Consider the following 26,050-nt stretch of genomic DNA (forward strand, 5'->3'; position numbering starts at 1 on the left):
GATCCACTCCCTGGTTATCTCTAGGCTGTCCAACCTACAGAAATATGACCTACCAATATTAGCCAGAGAAGACACTATGTACATGAAACATGGCCACTAACTAACTGAAGTTCCTTCTGTCAAGGGATGGAGTCTATTTCTCCATCCTTAAATCAGAACTGGTCTCATGATTTGCTTTGACCCATAGAAAGAAACCAAAGTGACGTTATGTGACTTCTTGCAGTTTCTCCCTCACCCTCTTGGAATGCTTCCACCACCATGTAAAGAAGCTGAGTCTACTGAGAGATGAGAAGTCATATGGGTGAGAACAGAAGGAGCCTAGCCAAGAGCCCCATCCAACAGCCCTCAGTCAATCTGCTGACTTCGAATCCAGATGTGTGCCCAGCTGACATCACAAGGAGCCAAGGTAGCCACTCTAGCTGAGCCCTGCCTGAGCTGTCAACTTGGAGTCCCCTGCAGTTCACTGAATGTACTGTTCTCGCTCCAGCTCTGATGTCTCTGCACTTGTAGTTCCTTGTCCTTAGGCTTCCTCCTGCTTTACACTGGGAGGCCTGATCTCTAAGAAGCACTTCCTGAAGATGGTCCTCTGCACTTCCTGAACACTTCCCCCCTTTTGTTATCACTCCATCTGCCTGTCTCCTCAAAAGCTAAACACTCTTTGGTAAAGACAGCCTCTGTTTTCATCTCTGTTGGCCCACAGTGACTACTTAATGGTCTGCTGAGTGAACAGTGAACTGTGTAGCCACACTTTTAAAAGTCTTGTATTTTTCTATTATATTTATTTTCTGTATCACTACAGATGGGTCAATTAGGCATTAATATAGATAATAGTACAAACATATAAAGAAGATTTAAGTATCTTACACAGAAAATAGCTGAAGATAAATCTATTAAAATGTCTAAATTAAATTTTATTCATCAATGTATAACATCCTTCAGTAAAACTTCATACTTTACTCAGCAAAATAACCAATTTTATCACATGTCCATAGAGTTTGAATAGGAATGAAGATTATATAATCCTGAAATTTTAAGAACTACTATTTATATCACATGGTTATATATACTAGTCCAATTTTGATATACTGTTGGCAATAGATCATTGTTATTTTCTATCTATTGTGTAGGAATGCAGTTATAAATTTACAATCAGGGTATAGAAAAAATTAGAAACCACTGTTACCAAATATTACATGGAAACCACTTTATGGTGGAAGAGATTCCCCATTCTGATCAAAGGTATCTAAGAAACACCAAGAACCCACATCACACTCAATGGTGAAATTGCGTGCTTTCCCCCAGGTCAGACCCAAGGCCACGATGTTCACTTTCACCTCTTCCACCTGCCTTTGAACTAAAATTCAGCACAAAAGGCAAGAAAATAAAGTTGAAAAAGAAGTGAAACTATCATTAAACCACAGATGATATGACTATTTACATAGAAAATTCTAAGGAACCTACAGAAAAATTTCATGATTTAGTAAGTGAATTTAGCAAAGGGACAGGACACAAGGTCAATATACAAAAAGTAGTCGTATTTCTATAAGCAAAAAAATAGGAAAATAAAAAATTTAAATGTCATTTATGACAGCATCAAAAAAGAATAAAATATTTTGAGTAGATTTAACCAAGGAATGTGTAAGAACTCTACACCAAAAACCATAAAATATTGCAGAGAAGTTAGAGAAGACCCAAATAAACAAGATTTATACCAAGTTCATGGAACTGAACGTTGTCGTCAATTCTTTCCAAAGTGATTTATGGACTCAACATCACCCTGAGTGAAATAAGAATGTGCACCTTTGTAGAATTGAAAAGCTGGCCAAAATTTGTATGGAACTGTAAAGAACATAGAACAGAAAACATTCTTGAAAAACAAGAATAAAATTGGAGAGCTTCACTACCTAGTTTCCAGACCTCTTTTATACAAGTTACAGTAATCAAGATAGTATGGTATTGGGGAAAGAAGAGATGAAAGATCAGTAAGACAGAAAGGAAAGTCCAGAAGGAGGCCATACAGATATGGTCAACTGATTTTCAACAAAGGCACCAAAGATATCCACTGTGAAATGCAGGCTGATAAGAAGAAAGAGTGCCGGAACAAGTGGGCAACTACATGGAAGGAGTGGGAAGGAACCACAACTCCTGTCTCACACTACAAATATTAACTCAACCTGGATCACAAACTTAAAGGTAAAAGCAATAACTAGAAAGCTTTTAGGAAAAAAAGAAAACTAGAAGAATATCTTGCAACTTTGGAGTTGCAAGACAATAATTTCCTAGGACACACAACAAAGTAACTATAAACGAGAAAAATCTGCTTTTCTAAAGACACTGTTAAGAAATAAAAAAGCCACAAAAACCATTTGGAACCCAACAAAGACATGTATCTAGAACACAAAAAGAACTGTGACTGGATGATAATCAAATGATCAGACCTTAAAAATGGCACAAAGCTTGGATATTCATAAAAGAAGATACAACAGTCTGCCCTTATCTGTGGTTTCACTTCCTGTACTTTTGTTACAGGCAACCACAGTTTGAAAATATTAATGCTTAATTCCAGAAATAAACAACTCACCAATTTTAATAACACAGTGTATTATCACAATTGCTCCACTACATTATTATCGCTGTTAATTTCTTGTGTGTAATTTATAAATTACACCTTAGCACGAATATTTAAATATAGGAAAAAGCAGCGTAGGGAAAGTTTGGTACTATTCATGTTTCAGGTATCCACAAGGGGGTCTTGCGATGTATCACCCATGGGTAAGGAGTGACACTTTGTATACACCTGTCCAATAAGCACATAAAAAAGTGCTCAATATCATTAGTTGTCAGAGAAATGCAGATTAAAACCACAATGAGATTACTATCTCATATTCATTTAAGAATAACAAACACTAAGAAAACTGGCAATATCAAATATTAGGCTATAGAACTGGAATTCTCATGTATTGCTGGTGAGAATAAAAAATGGTACAACTACTCTGAAAATAGTTTGACAGTTTCTTATAAAATTAAGCAACACCTAACCTTTGACCTAGCAATTGCATGACTAGATAGTTGTCCATGAGAAATGAAAGCACACCACACAGAGATTTTTACAAGAATATTCACAGCAGATGTATTTATAATAACCAAATGCACACAACTCAAGTGGTTAAACAGGAGAATGGTAAACTAAATGGAGGTATATCCATATAACAAATACTAATCACATACGAAAAGTAGTGAACTAGTGATTCATGCAGCAGCATGGACACAAGAATCTCAGAGAAACAAGAAAGAGTACACATCACATGATTTCACTGATGCCAAGTTCTAGAACAAGCAAAACTACACTTAGATGCTAGAAATCAGCAAGTGGTTGTCTTGCAGAAGGTGAAAGGAAGATGATGTCTAAAAAAAGGGCATGTCTACACTTTCTAGTGTGATGGAAATGTTTAAACATTGATTTACATAGGAATATGCATTTGTCAAAATTCATGCAACTCTATGCTTAATATCTGTGCATTTACTATATTTGATGTATATTGATTATATTTCAAACAAGTCTGTCTAGACTTTCTATTAAATATCTACTAATAAGGCAAAAGGACTAGAAGGGGTGGGCAAGGGCTTACCTTGCCTCCTCCCCATAGTGTCCCAGAAGTGCTCTCACTGTTGAGAAGCAAATTCAAAAGCACAAGTTTTTCTGGAAATGTATGCTTTGTGTTTATATTTCATCTTAAATGATGACATCTTATAGATTCAAAGGATCGTTCTCTTATTTCTTAATCAGAATACGCAAATGTTACTAAGCCCTTTTTCCTTTTTCTTTTTCTATTTATTTATTTATTTATTTATTTAGTGCAGCACAGGGAGTTAAACTGCAGCCTTCTTGGAAACACTAGGCAGATACTCTACCACTGAGCTTCATCCCCAACCCAGTAAACCCTATATATATTTTCAATCCAAAGAAAACATCTACTATTCCTGCTATCATTGCTATGAGATATTCCAAAAAGTAACTCAGGTAAAAGAAAGGGATTTAAAAAAATTACCATAGAAAAAAAATATTATTGCAGTTACAACTTGAAAAATTTTACTCACTTAATAATACATAAGATATATTATGACCTAAAAGGTAGTCTCTTTATCATAAAATACTTTCTTAACTAGAACTATTAGCAACCCAACAAACTAGTATCCAGAATACATAAAGAAGTTCTACGACAGATAATGAACAAAAAACCTGGCCTTAAAAATGGCACGATTCTTCAACAAAAGAAAGTATACAAATGGTTCACCAGCCTGTGAAAAAGCGCTCAACATCACTGACAACCAGAGAATTGCATTTATACTATTGATTCTTTCAACATATGAAAATTATATAGTTCATCATTTACTTGGGACTCCTTTATTTTCTCTCAAGAGTATTTTATTGAATTCCAAGGAGAAGTATTGCATACATTTTATTAAATTTATTCCTGAGTATATTTTATATTGCTGATGTTACTCATATGGTATCTTAAAAAGACAGAGAAAGCACTATATTTAAAAATATGGGGTAAAAAGATAAACAGAGCATGCTATGCATTTAATCAAAAATTCAAAATAAAAAATTATTATATATGGTCTAATTTTTTTCTGATTTTAAAACCTGTTTACAGAAAAGTCATACAAATATATAAAATTACATCCAATCACACACTTAATAAATCACATTCATGAAGAATACAAATACATTCAAACTGCAAGTGTCCTGAAAAACCCCTTGACAGGTGGATGCCAATGAACAAATGCTTCCAGAGTTCACATCGGTAGGCTGCTCAGCCTACGGTGAAAACAGGCATTGCTCAATCTTAAATCTCTGCATTCATTCAATACAAGTATTTATTAGTAAAATGCATTCACAGCAAAGAAATTTTTAGTGATGGCTAAGCACATGTGTGAAGACAGTGACATTCAACATGTTAAACAATGTCACGTTGATGCTACAGAAACCTTACTGTTTTAAATCCAAGGTAACTGAAATATTATCTGAGCACACCAGTTGGTCCCTGAAAGCAGATTGCAGAGCTTTTCTTTCATAAAATAACATTTTTTCCTACTAAAATGAAATATTTAATAAATCATATTTGGCTTCAAGTTAACTTTGAGTGAGCTGCTTAGTGCTTTTGGATTTGTTCTCTCATCTACAAAAGGTTAAATGAAGATGTCTTTCTAGCCCCAACTAGCTTTGAAACTGTTAATTCTGTAACGAGGAAACAGCAAAAACACATGGCCCTGCTTCAAGCAAAAAGAACAATGTATGAAAAACTAGAGGAGTACAAACTGAAGGACTCAGTAATTACTGGTTTACACAAAAGGATGCACTGCTTTCACTCCAGAATTAGCAAGTTCCTGAAATACCATCCCCATTTAACCTTTCAAAAACACATTTCATCTTTATTGAAAATGTGAATTTGTATGTTTCTGAATTGTAATCTTTTATGCCTACCCATAGTCATAGTAATCTCACTGCTATTAGGATAAAAAACATATATATGAAACCATGTCAAAAGAAAGGTCATTTGAAAGTCTTAAGATATTTCAGATATTTTGAAAAATATCCAAATAAGTAATGTGTTCATAAACGGGGCCACTAGAGACATGAGACGCTCAGAAACTATGTAACTCAGAAGATATCAATTGGTAATCAACTGTGTTATACTGATGGAAAATGTTACCTGATCAATGAGAGAATTTAGCTTGGTAAGTAACAGAAATCCTCGCCCATGGACAAGATACTGCCCAAGGGTTGCCATGTGTGTCTCCTCTTCCTCCTCCTCCCTGGCCTCTGCCCGCTGGACCACTGCATTGCAAAGCCGGTTGACGTCGGTTAGAAATTCACGTGCCAATGAGTTACTGTCTGTGCTCATGACCAAGCTAAAAAGTAAACATTACAAAAAGAGTTAGAAAAATGACTACACGCTGACTTGTAAAACTATGTGTCTTTTTGTTTTTAACAGAAGTTTTACTTAAAATTGCTGGGCATTGGATCCTAAATCTATAATATTCGTAGGCATTGTTCTGATCTCAGGGACTCCTTAAAAAATTACTGCGTGGCAAAGTCCCAGGTTTAAAATGCCTGAGCACAACCAAGAAGGGGTTGAGTGACAACACTTAGAGAAAATGCTAGTGAGGAGTGAGTGGCACTTAAGGTGGATTCCGACTTTCTTCTTAAACAGAATAAAAATAAACCCATTATTTATGCAAAATTGTTCTTGCTTTACACGTTTTAAAATAGATAAACAGATCTTTTAAAAATATAAACTGATTTTCATTCAATAGAGTCCACAACCACTGGCCCACCCTCCTGAAACTCTAGAGCTCAGTTAATGCTGGGCAGGGGGTGGGGGAGATTTCCCATAAGATGAGTAAAAGTCAAAGAATTCCAGTAACTGAAATTATGCCAGTTCACTTCTTAGTACGTATTCAAATCAAATGCATGGAAATTTGACATTTTAAGATGAAGAAAAACAGTAAGGGAAAACAGACAGCAGAAGGGAAAAACACATAGAGAATGTGTACAAATATTCAGAAAGGAAAATTACAAGCAACAAAATATCTAAAGAATTTCAAGATACTTTTATCTTGCCAGGCCTGGTGGTCCATATGTGTAATTCCTGGCAACTTTTGGAGGCTAAGGCAGGAGGATTGCAAGTTCCAAGCTAGACTCAGCAACTTAGTGAGACCCTGTCTCAAAATAAAAAAAATAAAAAGGGCTGGAGATGTAGCTCAGTAGTATAGTGTCCCTGAGTTCAATCCCTAGTTAACAAAAATAAATAAAACAGTTTTATCTTATGGATAAAAGTAATTTTAAGACATCTGGTAACCTCTAAAATTGTTGAACCTAGAGATGTTAAAGGATATGACATGCACACTGCCTTTGGGGGAAAGACTATTCCACAGTCCAGGCTGAGAGGCCATGTGACTACACCAGCTGTCAGGAGGCAGGGCCAAGCCCTGGCCCTCACCAACTGAAGCACACCTGACTCAGGGGCAGTCAACACAGATGCTTGCGCCAAGACCTATTTGTATAGTGTTGCTTGCAAAGGAGGATTGGGCAAATTGGTTTCTCTCTCTCTTAGGAATTTGAATTAAAGGGCATAGTTGATGTGCTGAAAGGTCACAGAGAGATGAATGAACCCGTGGTAGCTGAGGCTCACAAGAAGCCAAATGGGAACAATGAACCAACAAGATACAAAGAGAAGCAGACTAAACACAAAAGGGAGAGGCCAGAGAAATTCCTATACTACCTTGATTCCTGCTTGTGCTAGGGCCTAATGGTTTAATTCCTGGATTCCCATCTGAATTTTAAGTATTATTATAATAACAAATAAAGTTTGTATATATGTATAAAATAAATATTAATTATTTTTTTATTTTTATTTTTTACTAGGGATTGAACCCAGGCTTACTTCATCATTGAGCTACATTTCCAGGGCCTATTTTGAGATAGGCCCTCACTAAATTGCCGAGGCTAACCTAAACTCATGATCCTCCTGCCTCAGCCTCCCAAGTAGCTAAGATTATAGACATGTGCCACCATGTCCAGCTTATTATTTTTAATGTTACTGAACTGTAGGAAAAAGTATAAAATAAGTAGATCACTCATTATTCCAAAATGCAGCAATAATCTCTATTATATACAAGGCATTAATTCTTTATACTTTCATAAAGTAAAATTGTTCAATAAATCAAATAATCTAATTTACTTAGTCTAAATGTCTCCAACTTTATTAACACATTTTACCTAATTGGTTACTGATTTTAGGATAATAGCTACTTACTGTACCACTTTAAAAAGAAAAGAAAAAACACTGCCAATTAAACTATGACATGATTTCTTCTCACCCTCTGAGCCATCAAGACACCAATGATGGAGCTTTTCTTAGAGTGCTGCACTATTATGAACTGAGCTGCTGAAAACATTGATGAGGCTGCATCACTGTTGTGTGCTGATTTTAGGATGGACCTGGAGACTATCATGCTAAGTGAAAGAAGCCAATCCCCAAAAATCAAATGCTGAATGTTCTCTGATATGTGAATAGTGACACACAATAAGGCGGTGGGGTGGGGTGGGAGGGTGGAAGAACAGAAATTCATTGCATTAGACAAAGGGGAATGGGGGAAAGGGAGAAAGATGGGAGTAGAAAAATCAGACAGAACCTTCCTATGTTCATATATGAATAAGCAACCAGTGAAATTCTACATCAAGTACAACCACAGGAATGGGATCCTAATTAAAATAAGTTATACTCCATGTATGTATAATATGTCAAAATACACTCTACTGTCATGTATATCTAAAAAGAACAACAACAAAAAGAGTGCTAAAAACCTAAGGTTGAATGTTTTCCCTGATAAGTGGATGATGGTATATAATGGGGGTCAGGGAGTGGGGGTGAGAGAAGAATGGAGGAACTTTAGATTACACAGAGGAAAATGGGGGGGGGGGTATGAACAATGGTGGAATGAGACAGACATCATGACCCTATGTACATGTATGATTACACGAATGGTGTGAAACTACATCGTGCACAACCATAGAAAGGAAATGATGTACCCCATTTGTGTACAATGAATCAAAATGCAGTCTGTAAAAAATTCTAAAAAAATTAATTAATTAATTTTAAAAAAAGCGTGCTGCACTATTGTTCCTGAGGTTTTTTTTTCAAAGCTTGCTAACATCATTCATTCTCTAAGTTTTGATGCTAGTGCTTTCTTGATCCTCATAATTTCAAAAAGCAACCAGGAAGTAAACACAAGCTTATATTTTTGGAGGGGTATCTCTCTTATTTTTTTAATGTAGGCATTCAATACTACAAATTTTCCTCTTCGACTGCTTTTGTACTGTCCCAGAGATTTTAATAGGCATCTCTGTTCTCATTTGTTTCTAAAAACTTCTTGATTTCATCTCATTTCTTCTATGATCCATTCTTCATTTAAAAGAGTATTGTTCAATATCCATGTTTATGTGGTTTCTATTATTTTTCTTGCTGTTGATTTATAATCTGAGAGGATGCTGAAGATTTTCTCTCTCTGTTGTTGTTGTAGTTTTTTAATTTGCTACCACTTATTTTGTGACCTAGAACGTGGTCTATTTTGAAAAAAGTTCCATGAACTTCTGAGAAGGCAAATTCAGTTGTTTTGGGGTGAAATATTCTGTATATGTCAATTAGGTCTACTTGATTTATAGTATTATTTACATTAGAAATATCTTTATTGATGTAATGTTTGGGTGACCTCTTGGGGAAAAGAGTGTGTTGAAATCACCCAGTATTATTGTTTTGGGGTCTATCTGGGACCTAATATCAAATAGTATTTTCTTAAATGTAATTGGATGCATTGACATTTGGAGCATGATACATTTACTGTAGTTATATCTTGTTAGAGTGTTCCCTTTACCACCATATAGTGGCCTTCTGTGACTCTTCTGGTTGATTTTTTGCTTGAAATCTGCTTTATTAGATATATGAATAGCTACTCCTGCTTGTTTTCAGACTCCATTTACATGGAATATTTTTTCCCATCTTTTACCTTCAAACTGTGGGTGTCTTTGTCTACGAAATAAATCTCATACAAACAGCACATAGTTGGATCTTGTTTTTTGATCCATCCTTCTAATTTTTGTCTTTTAATTGGGGAGTTTAGACCATTTATATCCCGTGTCATTGTGAATATGTATTTATGATTTCCTGCCATTTTGGTTTGTTTGTTACATTTAATTCTGTCTTGATTTTTATTTAGTTGTTGTTCTTCTAGTGATCTTCATCTATTTGGAAGCTCTGGTGTTTGTTTTTGGGTTCCTTTGTGTGCATTTTATCTTTGAGTAATCTTTGTAATGCTGGCTTGCTGTCATGAATTCTTTTAGTTTATCCTTGTCATGGAAAGTTTTTATTTCCTCATTAATTGTGAAAGAAAGCTTTGTTGGACATAGCAGTCTTTGCTGGCAACTGTTTTCTTTTAGAGCTTGGAATATCTCATTCAGGACCTTCCTTGATTTTAGGAGCTGCGTTGAGAGTAAGAAGTGAACCTCACTGGCTTGCCTCTAAATGTGACCTGATATTTTTCTCTTTCAGCTTTTAGTATTCTTTCCTTATTTTCTATGTTAGGCATTTTGATTATGATGTGTCTTGGAGAGGTTCTGTTCTGATCTTGTCTATTTGGAGTCCTATATGCATCCTACATATGGATGTCTATCTCATTTGATATGGGGAAAGTTTCTGTTGCTATTAAAAACACTTAATAACTTTAGCTTATATCTCCAAGTTCTCTTTGATCCCAATGACTCTCAGGTTTGTTCTCTTGATGATGCCCCAGAGTTCTTACATATTTTGTCTTTTTGTTTCCTTTATTGTTACTGATTATTCAAATTCACATGTCCTATCTTCAAGGCCTGAAGTTCTATTTTCCACACAATCTAATGTGTAGTGATTAGATTAAAATTCAAGTGAATTTTAGATTGAATTGTGTGTATTTCATTTCCAGGAGAGTTCTAATTGGTTTCTCTTCAATATCTCTGTTCCTTTATTGAAATGGTCTTTTATAGCCTGTATTTGCTCTATTAATTCATTCTTTAGATTTTCTTTTAGTTAACTGAACATTTTAATAATCAATTTTTTATAATCTTTTTTCGGGAATTTCATCCACTTCCATATCTGTGGAATCCTCTGTTGGGGGATTGTGAATTTTGCAGGGAGATTTGTTTGCCTGTTTTCTCATTATTCATCCCACATCAGATGGGATGGATTTCCCTCCCTCTTTTATGTGCATGACCTTTTGTGTGTAGTTATCTTTTTTGTTTTGGGATTTCTGCCTGTTTTTGATATATGAGTAGGACCTGAGGTCCCTCTCTAGTTGTTTCTCTTTGGGGCCTGGTTGTTGGCTTGGGGTTTTTGTATCTCCAATTCTATGTGTTGAAGTATTGGTGAAGTTGAGGTGAGGCTAGATTGTATGTGGGGTAAGATTCACTGTTACTTGGCTGAGCTGTGAGTAATGCTTGGCAGGACTTCTACTCTAAAATTTCCAGCCCCTTTGAGAGAAAAGGGAGAACCAAGAATAGCACTAATGTTAGCAATAGGTGTAGAGCTTTAAGATAAATGTCCAGGGTCTAAACTGACACCCATAACACTAATTGTCACCTATTCAGGAATGGTGGGGTCAGAATTTAACATCAGCACCAAGAATTAAAAAAACTGTGAACTAGATCAGGCATTAAATAGCAGGTGTCTATGTTATCAACTATATTAATAATCACAACATGAAAGGAGGAGGAATTACATGAATTATATAATTCTAATAGATAGTGGGATGACGGCTTCTTAAGTGAAAATAGGGTAGGAAGGCAAGCAAAAGTATGAAATATTTTAAAACGTGAACAGAGGAGAGGCAGGAGATAGCAGATGTTGTAAGTAAAGAAGGAAGAATGAACTATTAACTGAATAAAAAATAAAAGAGAGGAAGAGGAACAGGAAAATTTGGCCATTGGGGAAGAGAAGGATGGGGCAACAAGGGAACAAAAACTAGTTATAAACAAACAAGCAAATGTAAGATCAAAGTATCTCAAACCCACATATAATCGTACCCCACCTAGGTCAAATCAAGGTTTAATGATAAACAAGTGCAGAAGAAAGCAATGAAAGTAAAATTTCATATATATACATATATATGCATACTTTTGAACCTATGGGCAGTAAGAATACACATACCTCCCACACACACATGCACACACGAAATCTCACAGAATGGAAAAAAGTAAAAAACAATAAAGTATGATTAAATGATATTTGAAAAAAACTTTAAAGTGAAAGCTTTTTAAAAAGTTAAAAAGTGGGAATTTGGAAAAAAAGGAATAAGGGGAAAAAAGAAAAATCTTAATGATAAATAAAGAGCTTATTTCTGCTAAGGTGGTCAAAACTGCTGGCAGAGATGATTTTCGTTCTTTATATTTATTTTGGGTCCTGCAGCCCTTGGGTCGCAGGCTGGGGGTTGTTAAGCCACTGTCTTTGTGTTCTTTACCAGCTGGCAGCTGTCAAGGCTAGGAGGCACAGCTGGCTGTGGCACCTCTCAGCCTCCCATCTCTCTGCATACAGTGGGACAGACGAGGGAGTGCTGATGAACTGTGTGTTCCTGCAGCGGGGTGGTACAGAGTTCTAAATCAGAAGTTCCAACAGTCGGGGTTTAGTCTTGGCCAAACTTCGTGCCTCTGTTGGTGGGAATCCGAGATTTGCTCTCTCTGCTAGGTGTCTGGATCTCTAGGGGCCTCTAGTAAAATTCACCTCCAGGGCATTGGGACTAACCCTCACTGGGATGCATGTGAATCACCAGGCATCCGCCCTGGAGTGCAGGCACTCCGGTGTGGCCACAAGTGTCTTCCCAAAGGCTCCTGTGGGGCACCAGCAACAAAGGGAACTCTCTCTTCCTTTGATATCTGGAGCCTGGATGCTCCAGGCTCATTTTTTTTTGCACCTGTTTCAGTCATTCTGGTTCAGGCATACTCTGGTCATAATTAGGCAACTGCTGGGGGTGCTGGTGTTGAGTTCCTGATCTCCCATCTATGCTCAGTGCTGTACAGCGCTTACAAATGGTTTACATGCCAATAACCCCGGTTCCTGTCAGACTGTCCACATGTGGGTGAAGTGATTCTGGATGGTTATCATTCAACCACTTCCCCCACTGACTCTGGGTCCATTAAGATCGGTCTCCCTCTCTATTCCACAGGTCACCCAGGTCCATTTCTTCCCCCCCATGCTTCCCTCTCTGCCTGTGCTTCCTGCCCCTCAGCATCCAAGCTGGTACATCTCTAATGTATTATTTCTTCCATTAGGTTTGAAGTTTCTGACTTTCTGTGTCTCTATGGTTTCTTTGGCTGTCCAGCATTAAGTTTCAGTGAGCTCTCCAGTTACCACCTCTCTGAGGTGCAGTGCGCCCAGCCCTAGGCCTGGTGCTGAGAAGCGTGTCCTTCTTCTAACCTGCCATCTTCTCTCTCCCTCTTAGACACTTTGAAAAGTTTTTCACAAGACTTTTTTTTACCCTTTTCCCTATTATTTTATTTTTTTAATTTGACAAATAAAATTGTATTTAACATATATAGCATATTTTGAAGTATATACACAAGAAAGCTAATGAACAAATTCATTACTTCATGTAACTATTTTGTGAGAACACTGATCTCCACCCTCTTTACATTGTTCAAAACTATACACCATCACTAACTACAGTCACCACACTGTTAAAATAAATCCCTATTACCTACGAATTACAAAATTCTGAATTCTTCTATGCGATGTTCATACAAAATTTCCACGCACTAACAGAACAGTGGCATGGTGATAGGGGCACTTCTGCTTTGCACAGGAAGTGTTCATTTCTTCCTGAAAGGCATGCTAAATTTAACAGAATGCCTGTCAGCTATTCTGAACACCAAATGAAAAGTTAAACACTGCATTTCTTTGAACTTTTTCTAACATTTCAAATACTCATAAAATTACAAAGAATATGTACATGAGGCTATAGGCAACACCCACATCTATCAAGCATTCTATCCTGTTCAGGTCAGTACGTGTGCGCGCGCACGCGTATAAAGAAGTCAAATCTAGTACAGGAAAATGTACCCACCCTTTTACCTCCCTAGCTAGTGTTTATTACTGCATGACATGTTTTTATATTTTTTACACATTTACAGCTATGAAAGTATTCAGTATTGCTTTTACTATTTAACCAGTGTATACAAAAAGTCCTATATGTACTATATGTGTCTATACCTTGCATTTCCCTCTCAACATTATGTTCTTCCTTTAAACCATTCTGTAATATGCCACAGTATGAATAAACTACAAATATGCATCCATCTCTACAAAGGGCAAGTTTAGCTGCTTTAACTTTGGGTTTGATTAATATTCATATAGCTATATAATTTCAAAGATTTAGATTGAATCAAGTCTTTCTAACTAATATTTATTATGTTACTTACCAGTCTTTTAACACTTTGGTAACATTTAGAGTCAATGTAATTTGAGTTCATAAACTAGATGAAACAGTGACCTGCAAAAACCAAAATAAACAAAAAAAGGACAAATATATTACTGGCAATAGAAAATCACTAATAATTTTAACAAGTAAAGTTCTGACATAAAAAAAACAATGGCCCCTCTTTATATGTATTGTATGAAATAGTCAATGAAATTTTAGTGATTTCAAGAGTGTGCTAAAAGAAAAAGAAAAGAAAAGAAATGCCTAACTTTAAGAATGGAATCTTGAGAGAGTCCTAGAACACAGTGCTGGGAACTTAACCTTAGCTCTCTTTTCCAACTCCTTACAGTCTCCAGGCAAGTCACAAGTTACCTTAAAGGATGACCAGAAGAGTAGCAGCCTTCTTGACACACAACCTAAAAGGCAGCGGACCATCACCTGCACACTACTGAGAAAAAGGTCTTCATTTCTTCATCTCAGGGTTCCTATGGATAGCCAAGTTATTCTTTGTCAGGGTGAAAGATATATGAGAACTCCAAAAACGAAAACCAAACAAATACAACTGCCACCAAATTTCATATCCTTGGATTCCTTAAATGAATTAATTTGTCAAGTATAGTACAATAAAAGCTATTTCTAGAACACTAAAGAAAAATTCCTACTTCTGGGATAGCAACAAAATGCTTCTCTTTAGTTGCCTATTCTTCCCTTCTCTATAGTTTTACCAGGAAGAAATATGAAAAACGTTTCCTTATTATAGTTGTGCCAGTTTATCTTAAATCACAAGGTTTTTTTGGTAAGAGTGACTATAAATTGTTTTAAAATGCTCAGCTTTGGAGCACTGTCTTGAGCTCCTGTACCACACACTGTTCTAGGTGCATGAGGACGGAGCAGGCAGGAAATGGGCCAGAGCTATGTTAGAATGCACAGAGCTTTGTGTGAATTGGGGAAAACAGCCTCTCCTGGTGGTCACAGCACACAGACACCAAAGCACAGGTCCCTCACTCACTCCAGTGGCCAATTCCTAACTCTCAACCAAATGGAACAGCTCTGGAACAGAGTCCATACCCTTTCCATGCCTGCTCCCACTGCTTCCTGAGCTGACTGAAATCAGGCACAAATTCTTTAAAATCATGGAAGAGGAAATTATCAAACGATGAGTCTAAAATGGCATTCCATTGATTGCTCTGACTACCAGCACCCTCTAACTTGGACTACTGCAGGTAGAGCCACATGTCTTGCAAAGCAAAAGGATTCCAGCTCAGTGTGGCCATGAGAAAGGAACGCAGAAGTCACTAGAACTGTCTTTCTCTTACTGAGAGACGCATTCCAGGCCTCGCTGAAGGGCTTTGCTGACGCTCTTCAGCTGGCGCGGCTCTACCTCCGCCTCGCCAAGCCCAGCGTGGGCATCTGTGGAGATTTCATTTTTCCTAGATCATGATTCTAACGGCCAGCAGTCAGTAATGGCCTCCTTGACTCTGCCACCACTCTTTTTTGTTTTTAAATATTTTTTTAGTTGTCGATGGACCCTTATTTTATTTGTTTACATGCGATGCTGGGAATCGAACCCAGTGCCTCACACATGGTAGGCAAGCGCTCCATCACTAATGCACAGCCCAGCCCTCTGCCATCACTCTTCATATGCAACTGTATTCTAGTTTTTATCACCTGATATCATACTAATGAAGTATGGAAGCATATATTTTAATAGACTAAAGTTGTCCTTAGGAAATTAAATATATTTGCCTGTCTCCAAACGACACAAATACACTGTAGTTACTTATCTATATAACTTGCTGATTGCTAGTCACAAGCTCCTTAAGGCCAAGGACCCTGTTTTATTACTTTTTGCCTTTTATAGTTGCAATGCCAAATTTTAAATTCAATATTATTACTATAATTTTCTGCTTCTAAAACATCTATTGTTGTCATTATAAATAAAACTTGCCCCAACAATATTCCTGTGGTGGTTATATTCTTAACATTTACCATAAATGAAGGACATAGTAACAAATGCCTATAATTATATGAATGGTCTCAGAAAAATGATAGGTTTCACTTTCTTTCATACTATGACTAGTAAAATATGAACAGATAAAACAACAATAAAAACTCTGACTTAATGTATAGGTTACAACTTCTAGTTTTATGTCATCAGATAATTCTTCAATGTGTGACTCAGGGCTGGAGATACTGCTCGGTATCTCCAGTGCAGTGCTTGCCTAGCAAGGGAAAGGATCTGGGATTGCTACTCAGTACCATAAAAAATAATAATTTAATGGGATCAATGTTTAATGACTATGTACTATATGCCAGGTACTATTTCAGGCACTGGGTACAGAGCGAAAACAAAAACCCTATCCTCATGGGCTCCACCACAGTGTGAGGTCAGCAGTGCCGAGTGCTACGGAGAAGAAGAAACAAAGCAGGCACAGAGCGCTGGGAGGAAAGCTGCTTTGGAAGACTGAAGAGGTGAAGCCTGAGCAGGGCCGCGAGTGGGGTAAGGAAACAGGTCCTGTGAGTACCTGGAAAACGCGTGTCCTCAGATCCCGAGACAAATGCAGGCTTGATGCACGGGACACTGAATGCCACTGACAAAAGAGAAGCCAAAAGGGACCAGAAAGAGATGATGGGGCTGTTCTATAATTTCTGCTGTCCAACATGGCGAATGGGGTTGTGCTAGAATTTTGTGGCTAGTGCTGCTGTAATGAGTGGCAGGGACCTGGAGGATGAGTGTTGGTTCTCAGTCTGAGTCCAGCCTGGGCTGAGCAAGACTGAGTCAGGGAGAAGAGGGCCATCCAACACAGGAGACAGAGAAGGAACAGCAAGAGAGGCTGGAAGAAAGTCAGGAGAGTGCTACCTCCTAGAAACCTGGATGGAGAAGCCTGGAACAGGAAGGTATGAGCAAGAGAAAAACTATTGCTGAGAGACTGAGGGAGAAGAAGATGGGAAACTGACCACTAGAACTCACAACATGGAAGTTCCTGACAACCTTGTCAAAAAATGGTTTCTGGGGAGTGGGAAAAAAAGATGAAATGAAACAAAGTGATTTAGACAGCCCTTTTGAGAAGGTCTGCTGTAAAGTATGCAAAGATGTGGGTGGTAATTTGAGGTAAGGGAATTTTTGCTTAAAAACTGATCTTAGAGCATGTTTATAAGCTGAGGTATAGCCTGTTGCTCCAACAGAGAAAGGAAAAATGAAAGACTAGAATGAGAGAGAGAATTGTAGGACAATGAAGGTAAAGTTAAGAAGATCCAATATATAAATGGAGGGACAGCGCACCTAACTGAATAAGAAGGCTGTCTTCCATGAGTACAGATGTAGGAAGGTGAGTATATTTGGCAATGGGAAGATCAGGAAGTTATTTGCAGGTGCTTCTAGTTTTCTTCATGAAATAAACAGAAGGTCATGAGCTGAAAGTGAGAAGTGGGGAGGAGGTATTCAATTGAGGGGTATGACAGGGTCCACGACAGCAGCCCCTCAGAGATTTCCCACTGAGCCGCCAATGAGTTCAAGCTAAGACTGGATTTCACAGTTCAGGAACTGTACCCACATTATGATCTAGTTTGCCTGTGTGTCCCCAAGGATAGAACGACAGCTGATGGTCAAACACCCCATGGAAATCTAGATCTACTACAGCTGCCTGCACATGCCACACTTGGGTCAAAACTGGAAACAGGACTACCAGGCAAGTTTGTCCTCTAGTACCCATGTAACCTGTACTGCACATCTTTTCCTTCTGTAAATACTTGCAAATCTTTTAAATGCTCTCTAGAGTCTTTTGTGGAAGCATCATCAATACACTAGAATCTACGGAATTTATATTCCTTTAATTTGGGGACTTTATCCCTCCAAAGACTTCTACCAGTTTTCACATGCACCATGATGCCAAGATTACCAGTTCAGCAAAGACATTAGCAGATCCTCTCCGAATCTGAGCCTGAGATGTGAACTCATACAGAGCAGCCAAAGGTTCTGGCACACACTCTACCCCACTGTTTTTCTTACTTCTGCCTTTATTAGTCTGGACGTAGATCACTCTCTGCGTCAAAGAAAACAGAAGCTGAGAGTTTCATTCAGACTCTGTATCTGATTAAAGGGCTGGTTTGTTTGTTTGTCATTTTCTTTCTCTATATATAAAATATAAAGGCCAGTCTTTTTTCCCCCCCAAATCTCAGCTTGTTATTTGACGAGGATCATGTTCCTTTTTTACGTTTTGTGCGTATATGTGTTTTGGTTTCATGTTCCTCATTCTTCCTTCTGCACATGCTATTTTATTTTAATATCAGTTCATCTGGCCATCTGACCTCCCCCTTCTAATTGTTCATTAAAGACTATGATTGCCTGACAGCTTGAATGCTCATCAGAGGCTGGAAACCAGGAGTGTGTGGTGGTATCGGTTTTTCTCAGATACTTGAGGGTTTTTAGCAGGATTCAGCAGCTTGGGCCTAACAACAAAGAAGGCAGACTGGGGGCAGCAGAAACAGGAGTGAAGGGAAACCAAGGAATGGGTGTCAGAACAGACCATATGGTCAAACATGAGGTCAGGCAAATGTTGATAGGAGAAGTTACAAGCACTCAAGAAAGCATACGAGACTGAAGGATAGATGCTATGAAGTGAAGGATGTTGGGATTTTTTCCGATACAAGCAGTTCCAGAAGACAACATCCTCAGTATGACTGTCCAATAGGTGTCTACGGTGAAATGAAAGTTACGTAACCATGAGGCTAGTTTTTTGGAGACCAGATTATTATAAGCTCTTAAAATAAAAGCTCCAAAATGACTGGGGTTTTGTCTGTTGTATTTTCTGCCAGATCCCCAGCACCTAGAATGGCACCCGGCACACAGAAGGCATGCAGTTCAAAGTGGTTACTGAATGAGTGACATGGCCTTTCTCTCAGGAGTCCTACTGTGTTCACTTGTCTGATTAAGTCCTCACTGTAGGTCAAAGTTGGGTTCAGCGTATCAGGTCCGCTGATCATTTCCTTTAGTTTCTGGAAAGTAAATGGTCAATGAAGTCAGTCACCAATGGCTTTGCTTTCCAGTGAAATTTCCTGCAGACATCTGGACAGCTGACTTTGAAGTCTTAGCTCTGTTCTGGTTCTGTGATTAGTTTCCACAATCTACTATCCACAGAACTAAGATCACAGAACTAAGCTACACACACAGTTTGTGGATTCCTACACATTTGTCATCTTGATATACAGAACTACTATACCTGCCCCACATCAGTCATGGCCCACATATAGCCCTCACCTTTGGGGCTGCCCCTCATACACTTTTTAGTGCCTTGTCACTTCTGTGTCCCCATCAGTGCTGCCAATACTAGTGCCAAGGGAAAGGGGCTTTACAGCTTCATTTTTCACAAATTCATTAATTCAATCGATATTTATTATTTGTTAAATATTTTGACAAATATATATTAATCTGTTTATTCATTCTATCTTCACTAGTTTCTGAATCTGTTCTGAACAGTCCAATATGCATGAAACCAGCCTTGGACAGCGGTGCAAACAAAGGACGCAGAGGCAGCAGATGGGAATCTGGCCCTTCCCAGCCAGTCACACGGAGCTGTGTCAAGTTTGGCTTCCTCTTCCATAAACTGTCTGGCCCACGGGGTTGCTGTGTGGATCCTAGGAGGTTATGATACCAATATTTGAACCTCAGTCCAGCTGAACAGTTAGACTGTGCCACCTGGAGGAAGGAAAGGGTCACTGCAACCTTCCCTCAGAACAGTGGATTCATGATTCTGCCTTGAGCTTTAAGATTCAGTCTCCAAGGCAGCAGTGAAAATAAAAGCAAGGGATACTTGTATTTTTCGTTTTACCCTGTGGTGGGTTTCCACAGAAAAGAAGAAAAATACAAGAAAAATGTTATAATAATGAACATAAAAAGTATGATTTTTCCTCATCAAATGGTAACACCAAAAAGACTCGTCTTAATTTCTCACCAAATGACAAAATTCTGTTAAATTTCCTTTTAAAATAAGATCATATGTTTGCCCAAGTTTCTTAATTACAGTAGTATTCAAAAATTACCACTGGATAAAATATTTTCGGAAATGCTACTATGTGCCAAAAAGATGGAGACTTATAAAAATTACAAGGTTATTTGGAGAATTAAACAAAATAATGTATAGAAAAATAAGTGCCCAATAAATTCTGTTGTATCAGAATAAGCCACAATTGAAGCAATCTTCTTGAAAATAAAGTTGGTTGATATGGACTTAAATATGCTAAATCTCTCTACTCTGGAGTTCAATAATACATTGGTAATAAACTAATGAGCAACCTTCCCCAAAGATCTCATATATTCTTTACAACACATCACTAACAATCAAAAAACAAAAAATAGAGTTAACACCATTTATACCAGTCACAAGTGACATGAATAAAGGAATGAACATGAATAATTTTAAATCATATAGTTTCAGAAAGACAGAAACTTTAGATATCATAGTCTCTGACCCCACACGCAGTGAGGGAAAAAACCCAAGGCCCACAGGTCCACGGTCACAGAACTGGTTAGGTCCTGGACTCCCACGCCATTTGTCTTAGAGTTATACTTTCAAGCTGATTATCTAAAACCAAAATAACCGCATTTAGAAGACACAACCTTTCATCTCTGTCGGGACAACTAAAAATTAGGAAATAGGTAAAGAAGTTTCCGTAACACTGAATACTATCTCTAACTGTTACCTAGAGCCTTCACTCAAGTCCATTATATTACAACCTGTATACCTGGAAGCAAGGCTTTAAAATTTCTCCTTACGAACTTATGTGACTATAGTGTACAGCTATATGTTTGAAATGCATAAAACTTGGGAGACTAGTGGGAACTATCAACTAACCTTCACATTAATAGAATTTTCTTTAAAAAGAAGCTAGCTAAAGCATGTCAGTTGGATTAAGTCATATAATACTTAGGCAAGAGGATGCCTGCTATCTAAGCTATACTGTGGAACTTTTGGTAAATAATAGATATTTAAACAAAAACCATCAGAATGATTCCCAACTAAAAACTTCCATCAGAAAGCTTGTTAGAAATATTATTTACATACATTTTCTTTAACATAAGAACTTTTACTACCTATTTTATAGTGGACAATAAATATACTCTTGAGAAAACTGAAGCAAAATTTGAAAAGTCACTGAACTTAAAAAATTAAAACATATTTTAAAGAACTTTGTTTTATTAAATTTTTGGAATTTATAATGCAGATCAGGGAAGGCTACAACACCTTGACAAAGTTCTAAATTAGATAAATGAACAATAAAACTCACAAAAATTCCTTTAGCAGTAAAGTCAATGATTTCACAAACTGAAATCTTCCACAAGACAAATCACAATCCCATAATTACCGATAATCCACCATACTTGGGGTGTGGGGGTGAACTTGCATTGAATCAATTAACTTCAAAAGAAATGACACCAGCTATTTAGCATTCAGGCCCTTCTTGACAAATACTGCACTCAGTTCTCTGAATTGTGTCTTAAAGAGCACCTGACAGAAGTCAGGAGAGTATGTTCTTATGAAGTCAGGACTGATCTCAAGCTCCTGGAAGGAAATGCTGTTAGGTCTCAACTACAACCCCTCTAGAGCCTGAGAAGCAACCCGTGCCTCCGCAGGAGAAAGATCTGGAGTTCCAACTTGAACTGCGGCAACTTATTTTGCCCTATTTTCCCTAAGTACTTGGGGGAGATTCCTGCACCTCCCAGTCACCGAGGCAACTAATGAGCTAGAGTCCTGTGTACAGAGACATCTCATATAAACATGACATTGTCTATCAAGGCAAATCTTTTGCGTTCTAAATAGCCATCTAAGAAATGAACATGAATACAATCATTTGTAAGAAGTAACTGCCATACTCAAAACATTTTCTTTGATACTGGGGATTAAACCTTTAACCCAGGGGTACTTTGCCATTAAGCTACATTCCCAGTCCTTTTTCATTTTTTTTATTTTGAGAGAACATCTCGCTAAGTTGCTTAGGGCCTCTCTAAGTTGCTGAGGCTGGCCTTGAACTTGTGATCCTCCTGTCTCAACCTCCCAAGTTGCTGGGATTAGAGTATGCGCCACCCCACCCCGCAAAACAAACATTTTCAACTAACACTGAGGTAACAAGCTGACTCCCAGAAAAGGAAAAATGCCAGAATTTGCATTTAATAAAACATTTTAGAATAGGAATCTATTCTATGATCAGAATTAAAAGACCTACAGTTGAATGATTATGTTACAGATAAGAACATTTATAGATAAGAAAATTAAGGTACATGGAAGGTAAGAAATTTCCCCAAAGTCACAGAACTTAGCAACTAGGTCTGCAGATTTTCTATCCAACGTTTTTCCTGATGCTGCATAAAGTTTTCTGGAAGACTTCTCACGTACAAACTATGCCTTTCAGAATGCTACCTGTCAGAGAATTCTAGTGATTAGCTCTAGCACCAAGTACAACTATTCTGTTTCTACCCTTAAGGCACCACAAACTTCCTGCTACCAAACTTCTAACTTCCTGTTCTGTAGCTTCATGTCATTTTTCCCTATATGTTTCTACATTTTTCATTTACACTAAGGAGTAAGTGATCTGGAAAAACCAATGCTGCTCCTCCTAGAAAAAAAATACTTAAATTCTAACAAGAATGTAAATAAATGCCTTTAGCTCCAACTTGAATTTCAGTATCTTGGGGATAAAAGTTGCTCTGACCTAGATGTTTCACATTAAAAACAGAAATAAAATAATCCTTAAGCAGTAAACACAGAAACAAATGGCTATACTGCTCCTATGTTTACTGTACATGATACATTCAGGCTAAGTAGAAAAATGTGTTTAATGAAATACTTGCACTATGTGGAGAATTATGTGGGCTGTTCACATAAAAACACTAACAAATAAATGTATTAAAAGTATTTCAGGGGAGGGTGGAAATCTAAGAAAGCAGTTACCCAAAAACAGTAACCACTATTTTTTTTTTCATACTTAAGGGGGTCAACAAACACCACCTCCTGTATCCATTCCTGTCTGCAAGCCCATGAAGTCTTAGTTAACACTGTCCCATCCAGCTGCCTTGTCAGAGCCAGGATTCAGAGTAGGGCAATCTCTTGGTATTCTGTATACTGACTCTTCCTTCCTCACTTCTATTTCAGTTATGGTCACTACCCAGTCACTCAGATAAAAAACTGGAATAGCACTTCATCTGGGCTAGACAATTCTCTCTCTTGACACTGTGCCGGTTTGTGTCTGTATCAACTACTCATCAACTATGTGTTCTTGGGCACTTGACTTCCTCTTTCTGAGACTCAGTTTCTTATCTGTACAACTGGGTTCCCAAGAGTACCTACAGTTGTCATGAATATTAAAATTAAATGAGGGCTGGGGTTGTGGCTCAGTGCTGGAGCACTTGCCTAGCACGTGTGAGGCACTGGGGTCGATTCTCAGTACCACATACAAATAAATAGAAATAAAGGTCATTGACAACTAAAAAAAATATTTAAAAAAATTAAATGAGAGAACTTATGCAGAATGTATAACACAGTGCCTGGCAGACTGGAGAGAAATTGGCCATGATTAGCTACTATCATCATCACCATGAAACTGGCCCTTCCCTCCACCTGTGCCTGGCACGCTCAGGCACTCGTCAACGCTTTCCACTTGCAATACCAACAGCTTCCTAATTGGTCACCCTGCTTATGGTCTATTTTCCATCCAATCAAATCCTACAATTGCTAAAAATGTCATTCTAATTCCTAGGGATTGTACATAAAACACTCCCAATTTGTAGGGAATAAAATCTCAACTCCTTAAAATCAGAGTATATAATACGCTCCACCATTTAGCCTTTCCAAATCTTCTACCACATCCTAACACACTGTACTACCCTACAATTCCCTACAGGGTATTCTCAACACTATTCCACTATTTTAATCATATTGCTTTTGCTATGGAAATTCCCATTAATTCCCAATTAATTACTTCTCAGCACACCTCTATTTCAGCACCATATTATAAGATTATATTGTTACTTTCCCTCCCTTAAGAGGGAAATCAGATCATATTTTGCTCAAAAACAAACAAACAAACAAACAAATATTAGGGCCTAATGCAGTGCCACAAACAATTCATTTAATACTAACTTCAGTAGGAAGCATTTTACTGTTCAAATATCTTTAGGAAATCTTCCCACAGCTAAAGCTCTGAGAAATAAATAGGCATGTTCACAAAAGCCTTTCTGTATTCCACAGCAAGCACTGAAGGTACTAATGAAGCAAAGTGCTACACAAACATCTAAACACCTTACCACAATTGTTTATATAAAAAAAATTCAGTAATAAAATTTGGGATGTTTATTTATACTATGTTAAAGATTATTAGAGAATGTAGTTTCAAAGTTCTTTAAAGTCTATTATAGACATGATACATTTTCATACCCTCTAAAGAACAGTTTGGAGTCTTATCCTAAACATGAAATGAAAACAATCAAAATCATTTATATACCAACACTATAATGATGAATTGTTTTTTAGATATATTTCACAGAAAGAGAAAAACTCTGCAAAGTAAGTTTTAGAAATACTGAACACAGACACATAACTTTCAGGTCAACTTGCCAGGACAGACAGCTGTAGTTTTCTCTTATTCTTCTGTGATCACACAGAAACAATACGTGAGTTTACTTTTAACAAAAGAAGAAAGTAGCTGATGCAGCCAGTTATGGAAAATGTTCACTGTTATAAAACATTTCATATGGAGAAAGGCAACAGCAAGATGCAATTGAGATCCAGCTGCAGAACCAACTGCCACCTCTTCGTCCACAAAGATGAAAGGACAGGGAAGAAGAGCACAGGCACCGGAGATCAGAGCCAAGAAGGGGTATGGAGGACACCTTCTGAGCACAGGCATCTCAGATCCACCCACGTCTGCCCTGCCACAGTGGGCATCATCACAGGGGCCGCTACGGCCGTGGTCTAGCTGGAGGCACACAGAGGAATACCAGCTGAAGTTAGAAGGGAAGCCTGCACTGGCGACCAGCCGCTCCAGGTGGCTGTCGTGCACAGGCATCAGCTGGCTATGGAATTACTTCCTTAAAATGATTAAATGTTCAAGAAATTGGCAGTATAGTGGAAAAAGTACCAGACGAAAAAAATCAAGAGATCTTCAGGTTTTGTTTTACCTCAAACTCTTCAGGATGTAACGCAGTTGCTTCACCTTCAAATTGTTCTTACATATAATTTTAAAAAACAAAAACTAGATGATCTTCCAATGTCTCTTTGGGCTGTGAACTTTCATGACAGTACAACATTCAGAAAATGTAGTAAGTGTGAAGATCTATTTAAGATCAAGATCACACACTTTAAATGTTTCCTTAAGGTGTACATAACTAGGTTTTGTGAAAACTGGAATTCTATTTTTTAAATAAGATGTTGAGTATGAGGAACAAACATTAGAAACAGTCTCTAAAAGTCTAACGAGAAAAAACTTTAAGAATAATTATCAGCATTACTGTCCACAGACACATCACTAAGAGAAAACTCAGAAAATGATGAAGGGTTTTAACCCTTAACAAACTCTAAGTCAAAATGCAGTGAAGTTTAAGAAGTCTTGACAAGCAAATATCAAAAGCAGGATAAGGGCTGGTGGAGATAAGCAGCTGTTCTTCAAGTTACACCAGTAAAACTTCCTTTTGCCACTGGCTGGAATACACTGAATTTTGCATTTTAATGAATGAACAACCAGAAGCAGTAACAATAAATTCATTTGGTGAACTGACAGATGTTATGATGCCCTTTCAAACAGGCCACATTTCTATGATAAATGAGGAAATCGTTCTTATCACTTTTAATTCCACACTCATCCAAGCTCAGTGTAATAATCATGCTGTTCAAATAACATTTATGAAATTGCAATTGTTATTCTTTTGTCCAAGGAACTAAGACAAGTGAACTACAGAAATAATAAAAATTATAGCAAATCATGCTTTGGTCAGATCAATTTTAAGGAGAGAAGAGAAAGGGAAAAATTAATATACCATTATTGCCTTTTCAAA

The 26,050-nt window shown here is 37.5% G+C and overlaps 1 protein-coding gene across 6 annotated transcripts in view; it reads right to left on the reverse strand.

The window, feature by feature from the left end:
- The window catches only part of LYST (lysosomal trafficking regulator), a 151,348-nt gene that overhangs the window by 116,474 nt on the left and 8,824 nt on the right, over positions 1 to 26,050 (reverse strand). For 4 of the 6 annotated variants that reach the window (XM_079106876.1, XM_079106880.1, XM_079106879.1 and 1 more), the window contains exons 2-3: positions 14,009 to 14,079; positions 5,718 to 5,916 (exon numbers count right to left, since the gene is read on the reverse strand). In XM_079106876.1, the coding sequence (XP_078963002.1) occupies positions 5,718 to 5,909 (192 nt within the window). In that variant the 5' untranslated portion in view covers positions 5,910 to 5,916; positions 14,009 to 14,079. Of the gene's footprint in view, positions 1 to 5,717; positions 5,917 to 6,617; positions 6,727 to 7,887; positions 8,098 to 14,008; positions 14,080 to 26,050 lie in introns of those variants that run through there. The other 2 variants (XM_079106877.1, XM_079106878.1) reach the window with 2 other exon arrangements.

Source organism: Sciurus vulgaris (assembly GCF_902686455.1).
Source record: "Sciurus vulgaris genome assembly, chromosome: 12".
Classification (NCBI taxonomy): domain Eukaryota; kingdom Metazoa; phylum Chordata; class Mammalia; order Rodentia; family Sciuridae; genus Sciurus; species Sciurus vulgaris.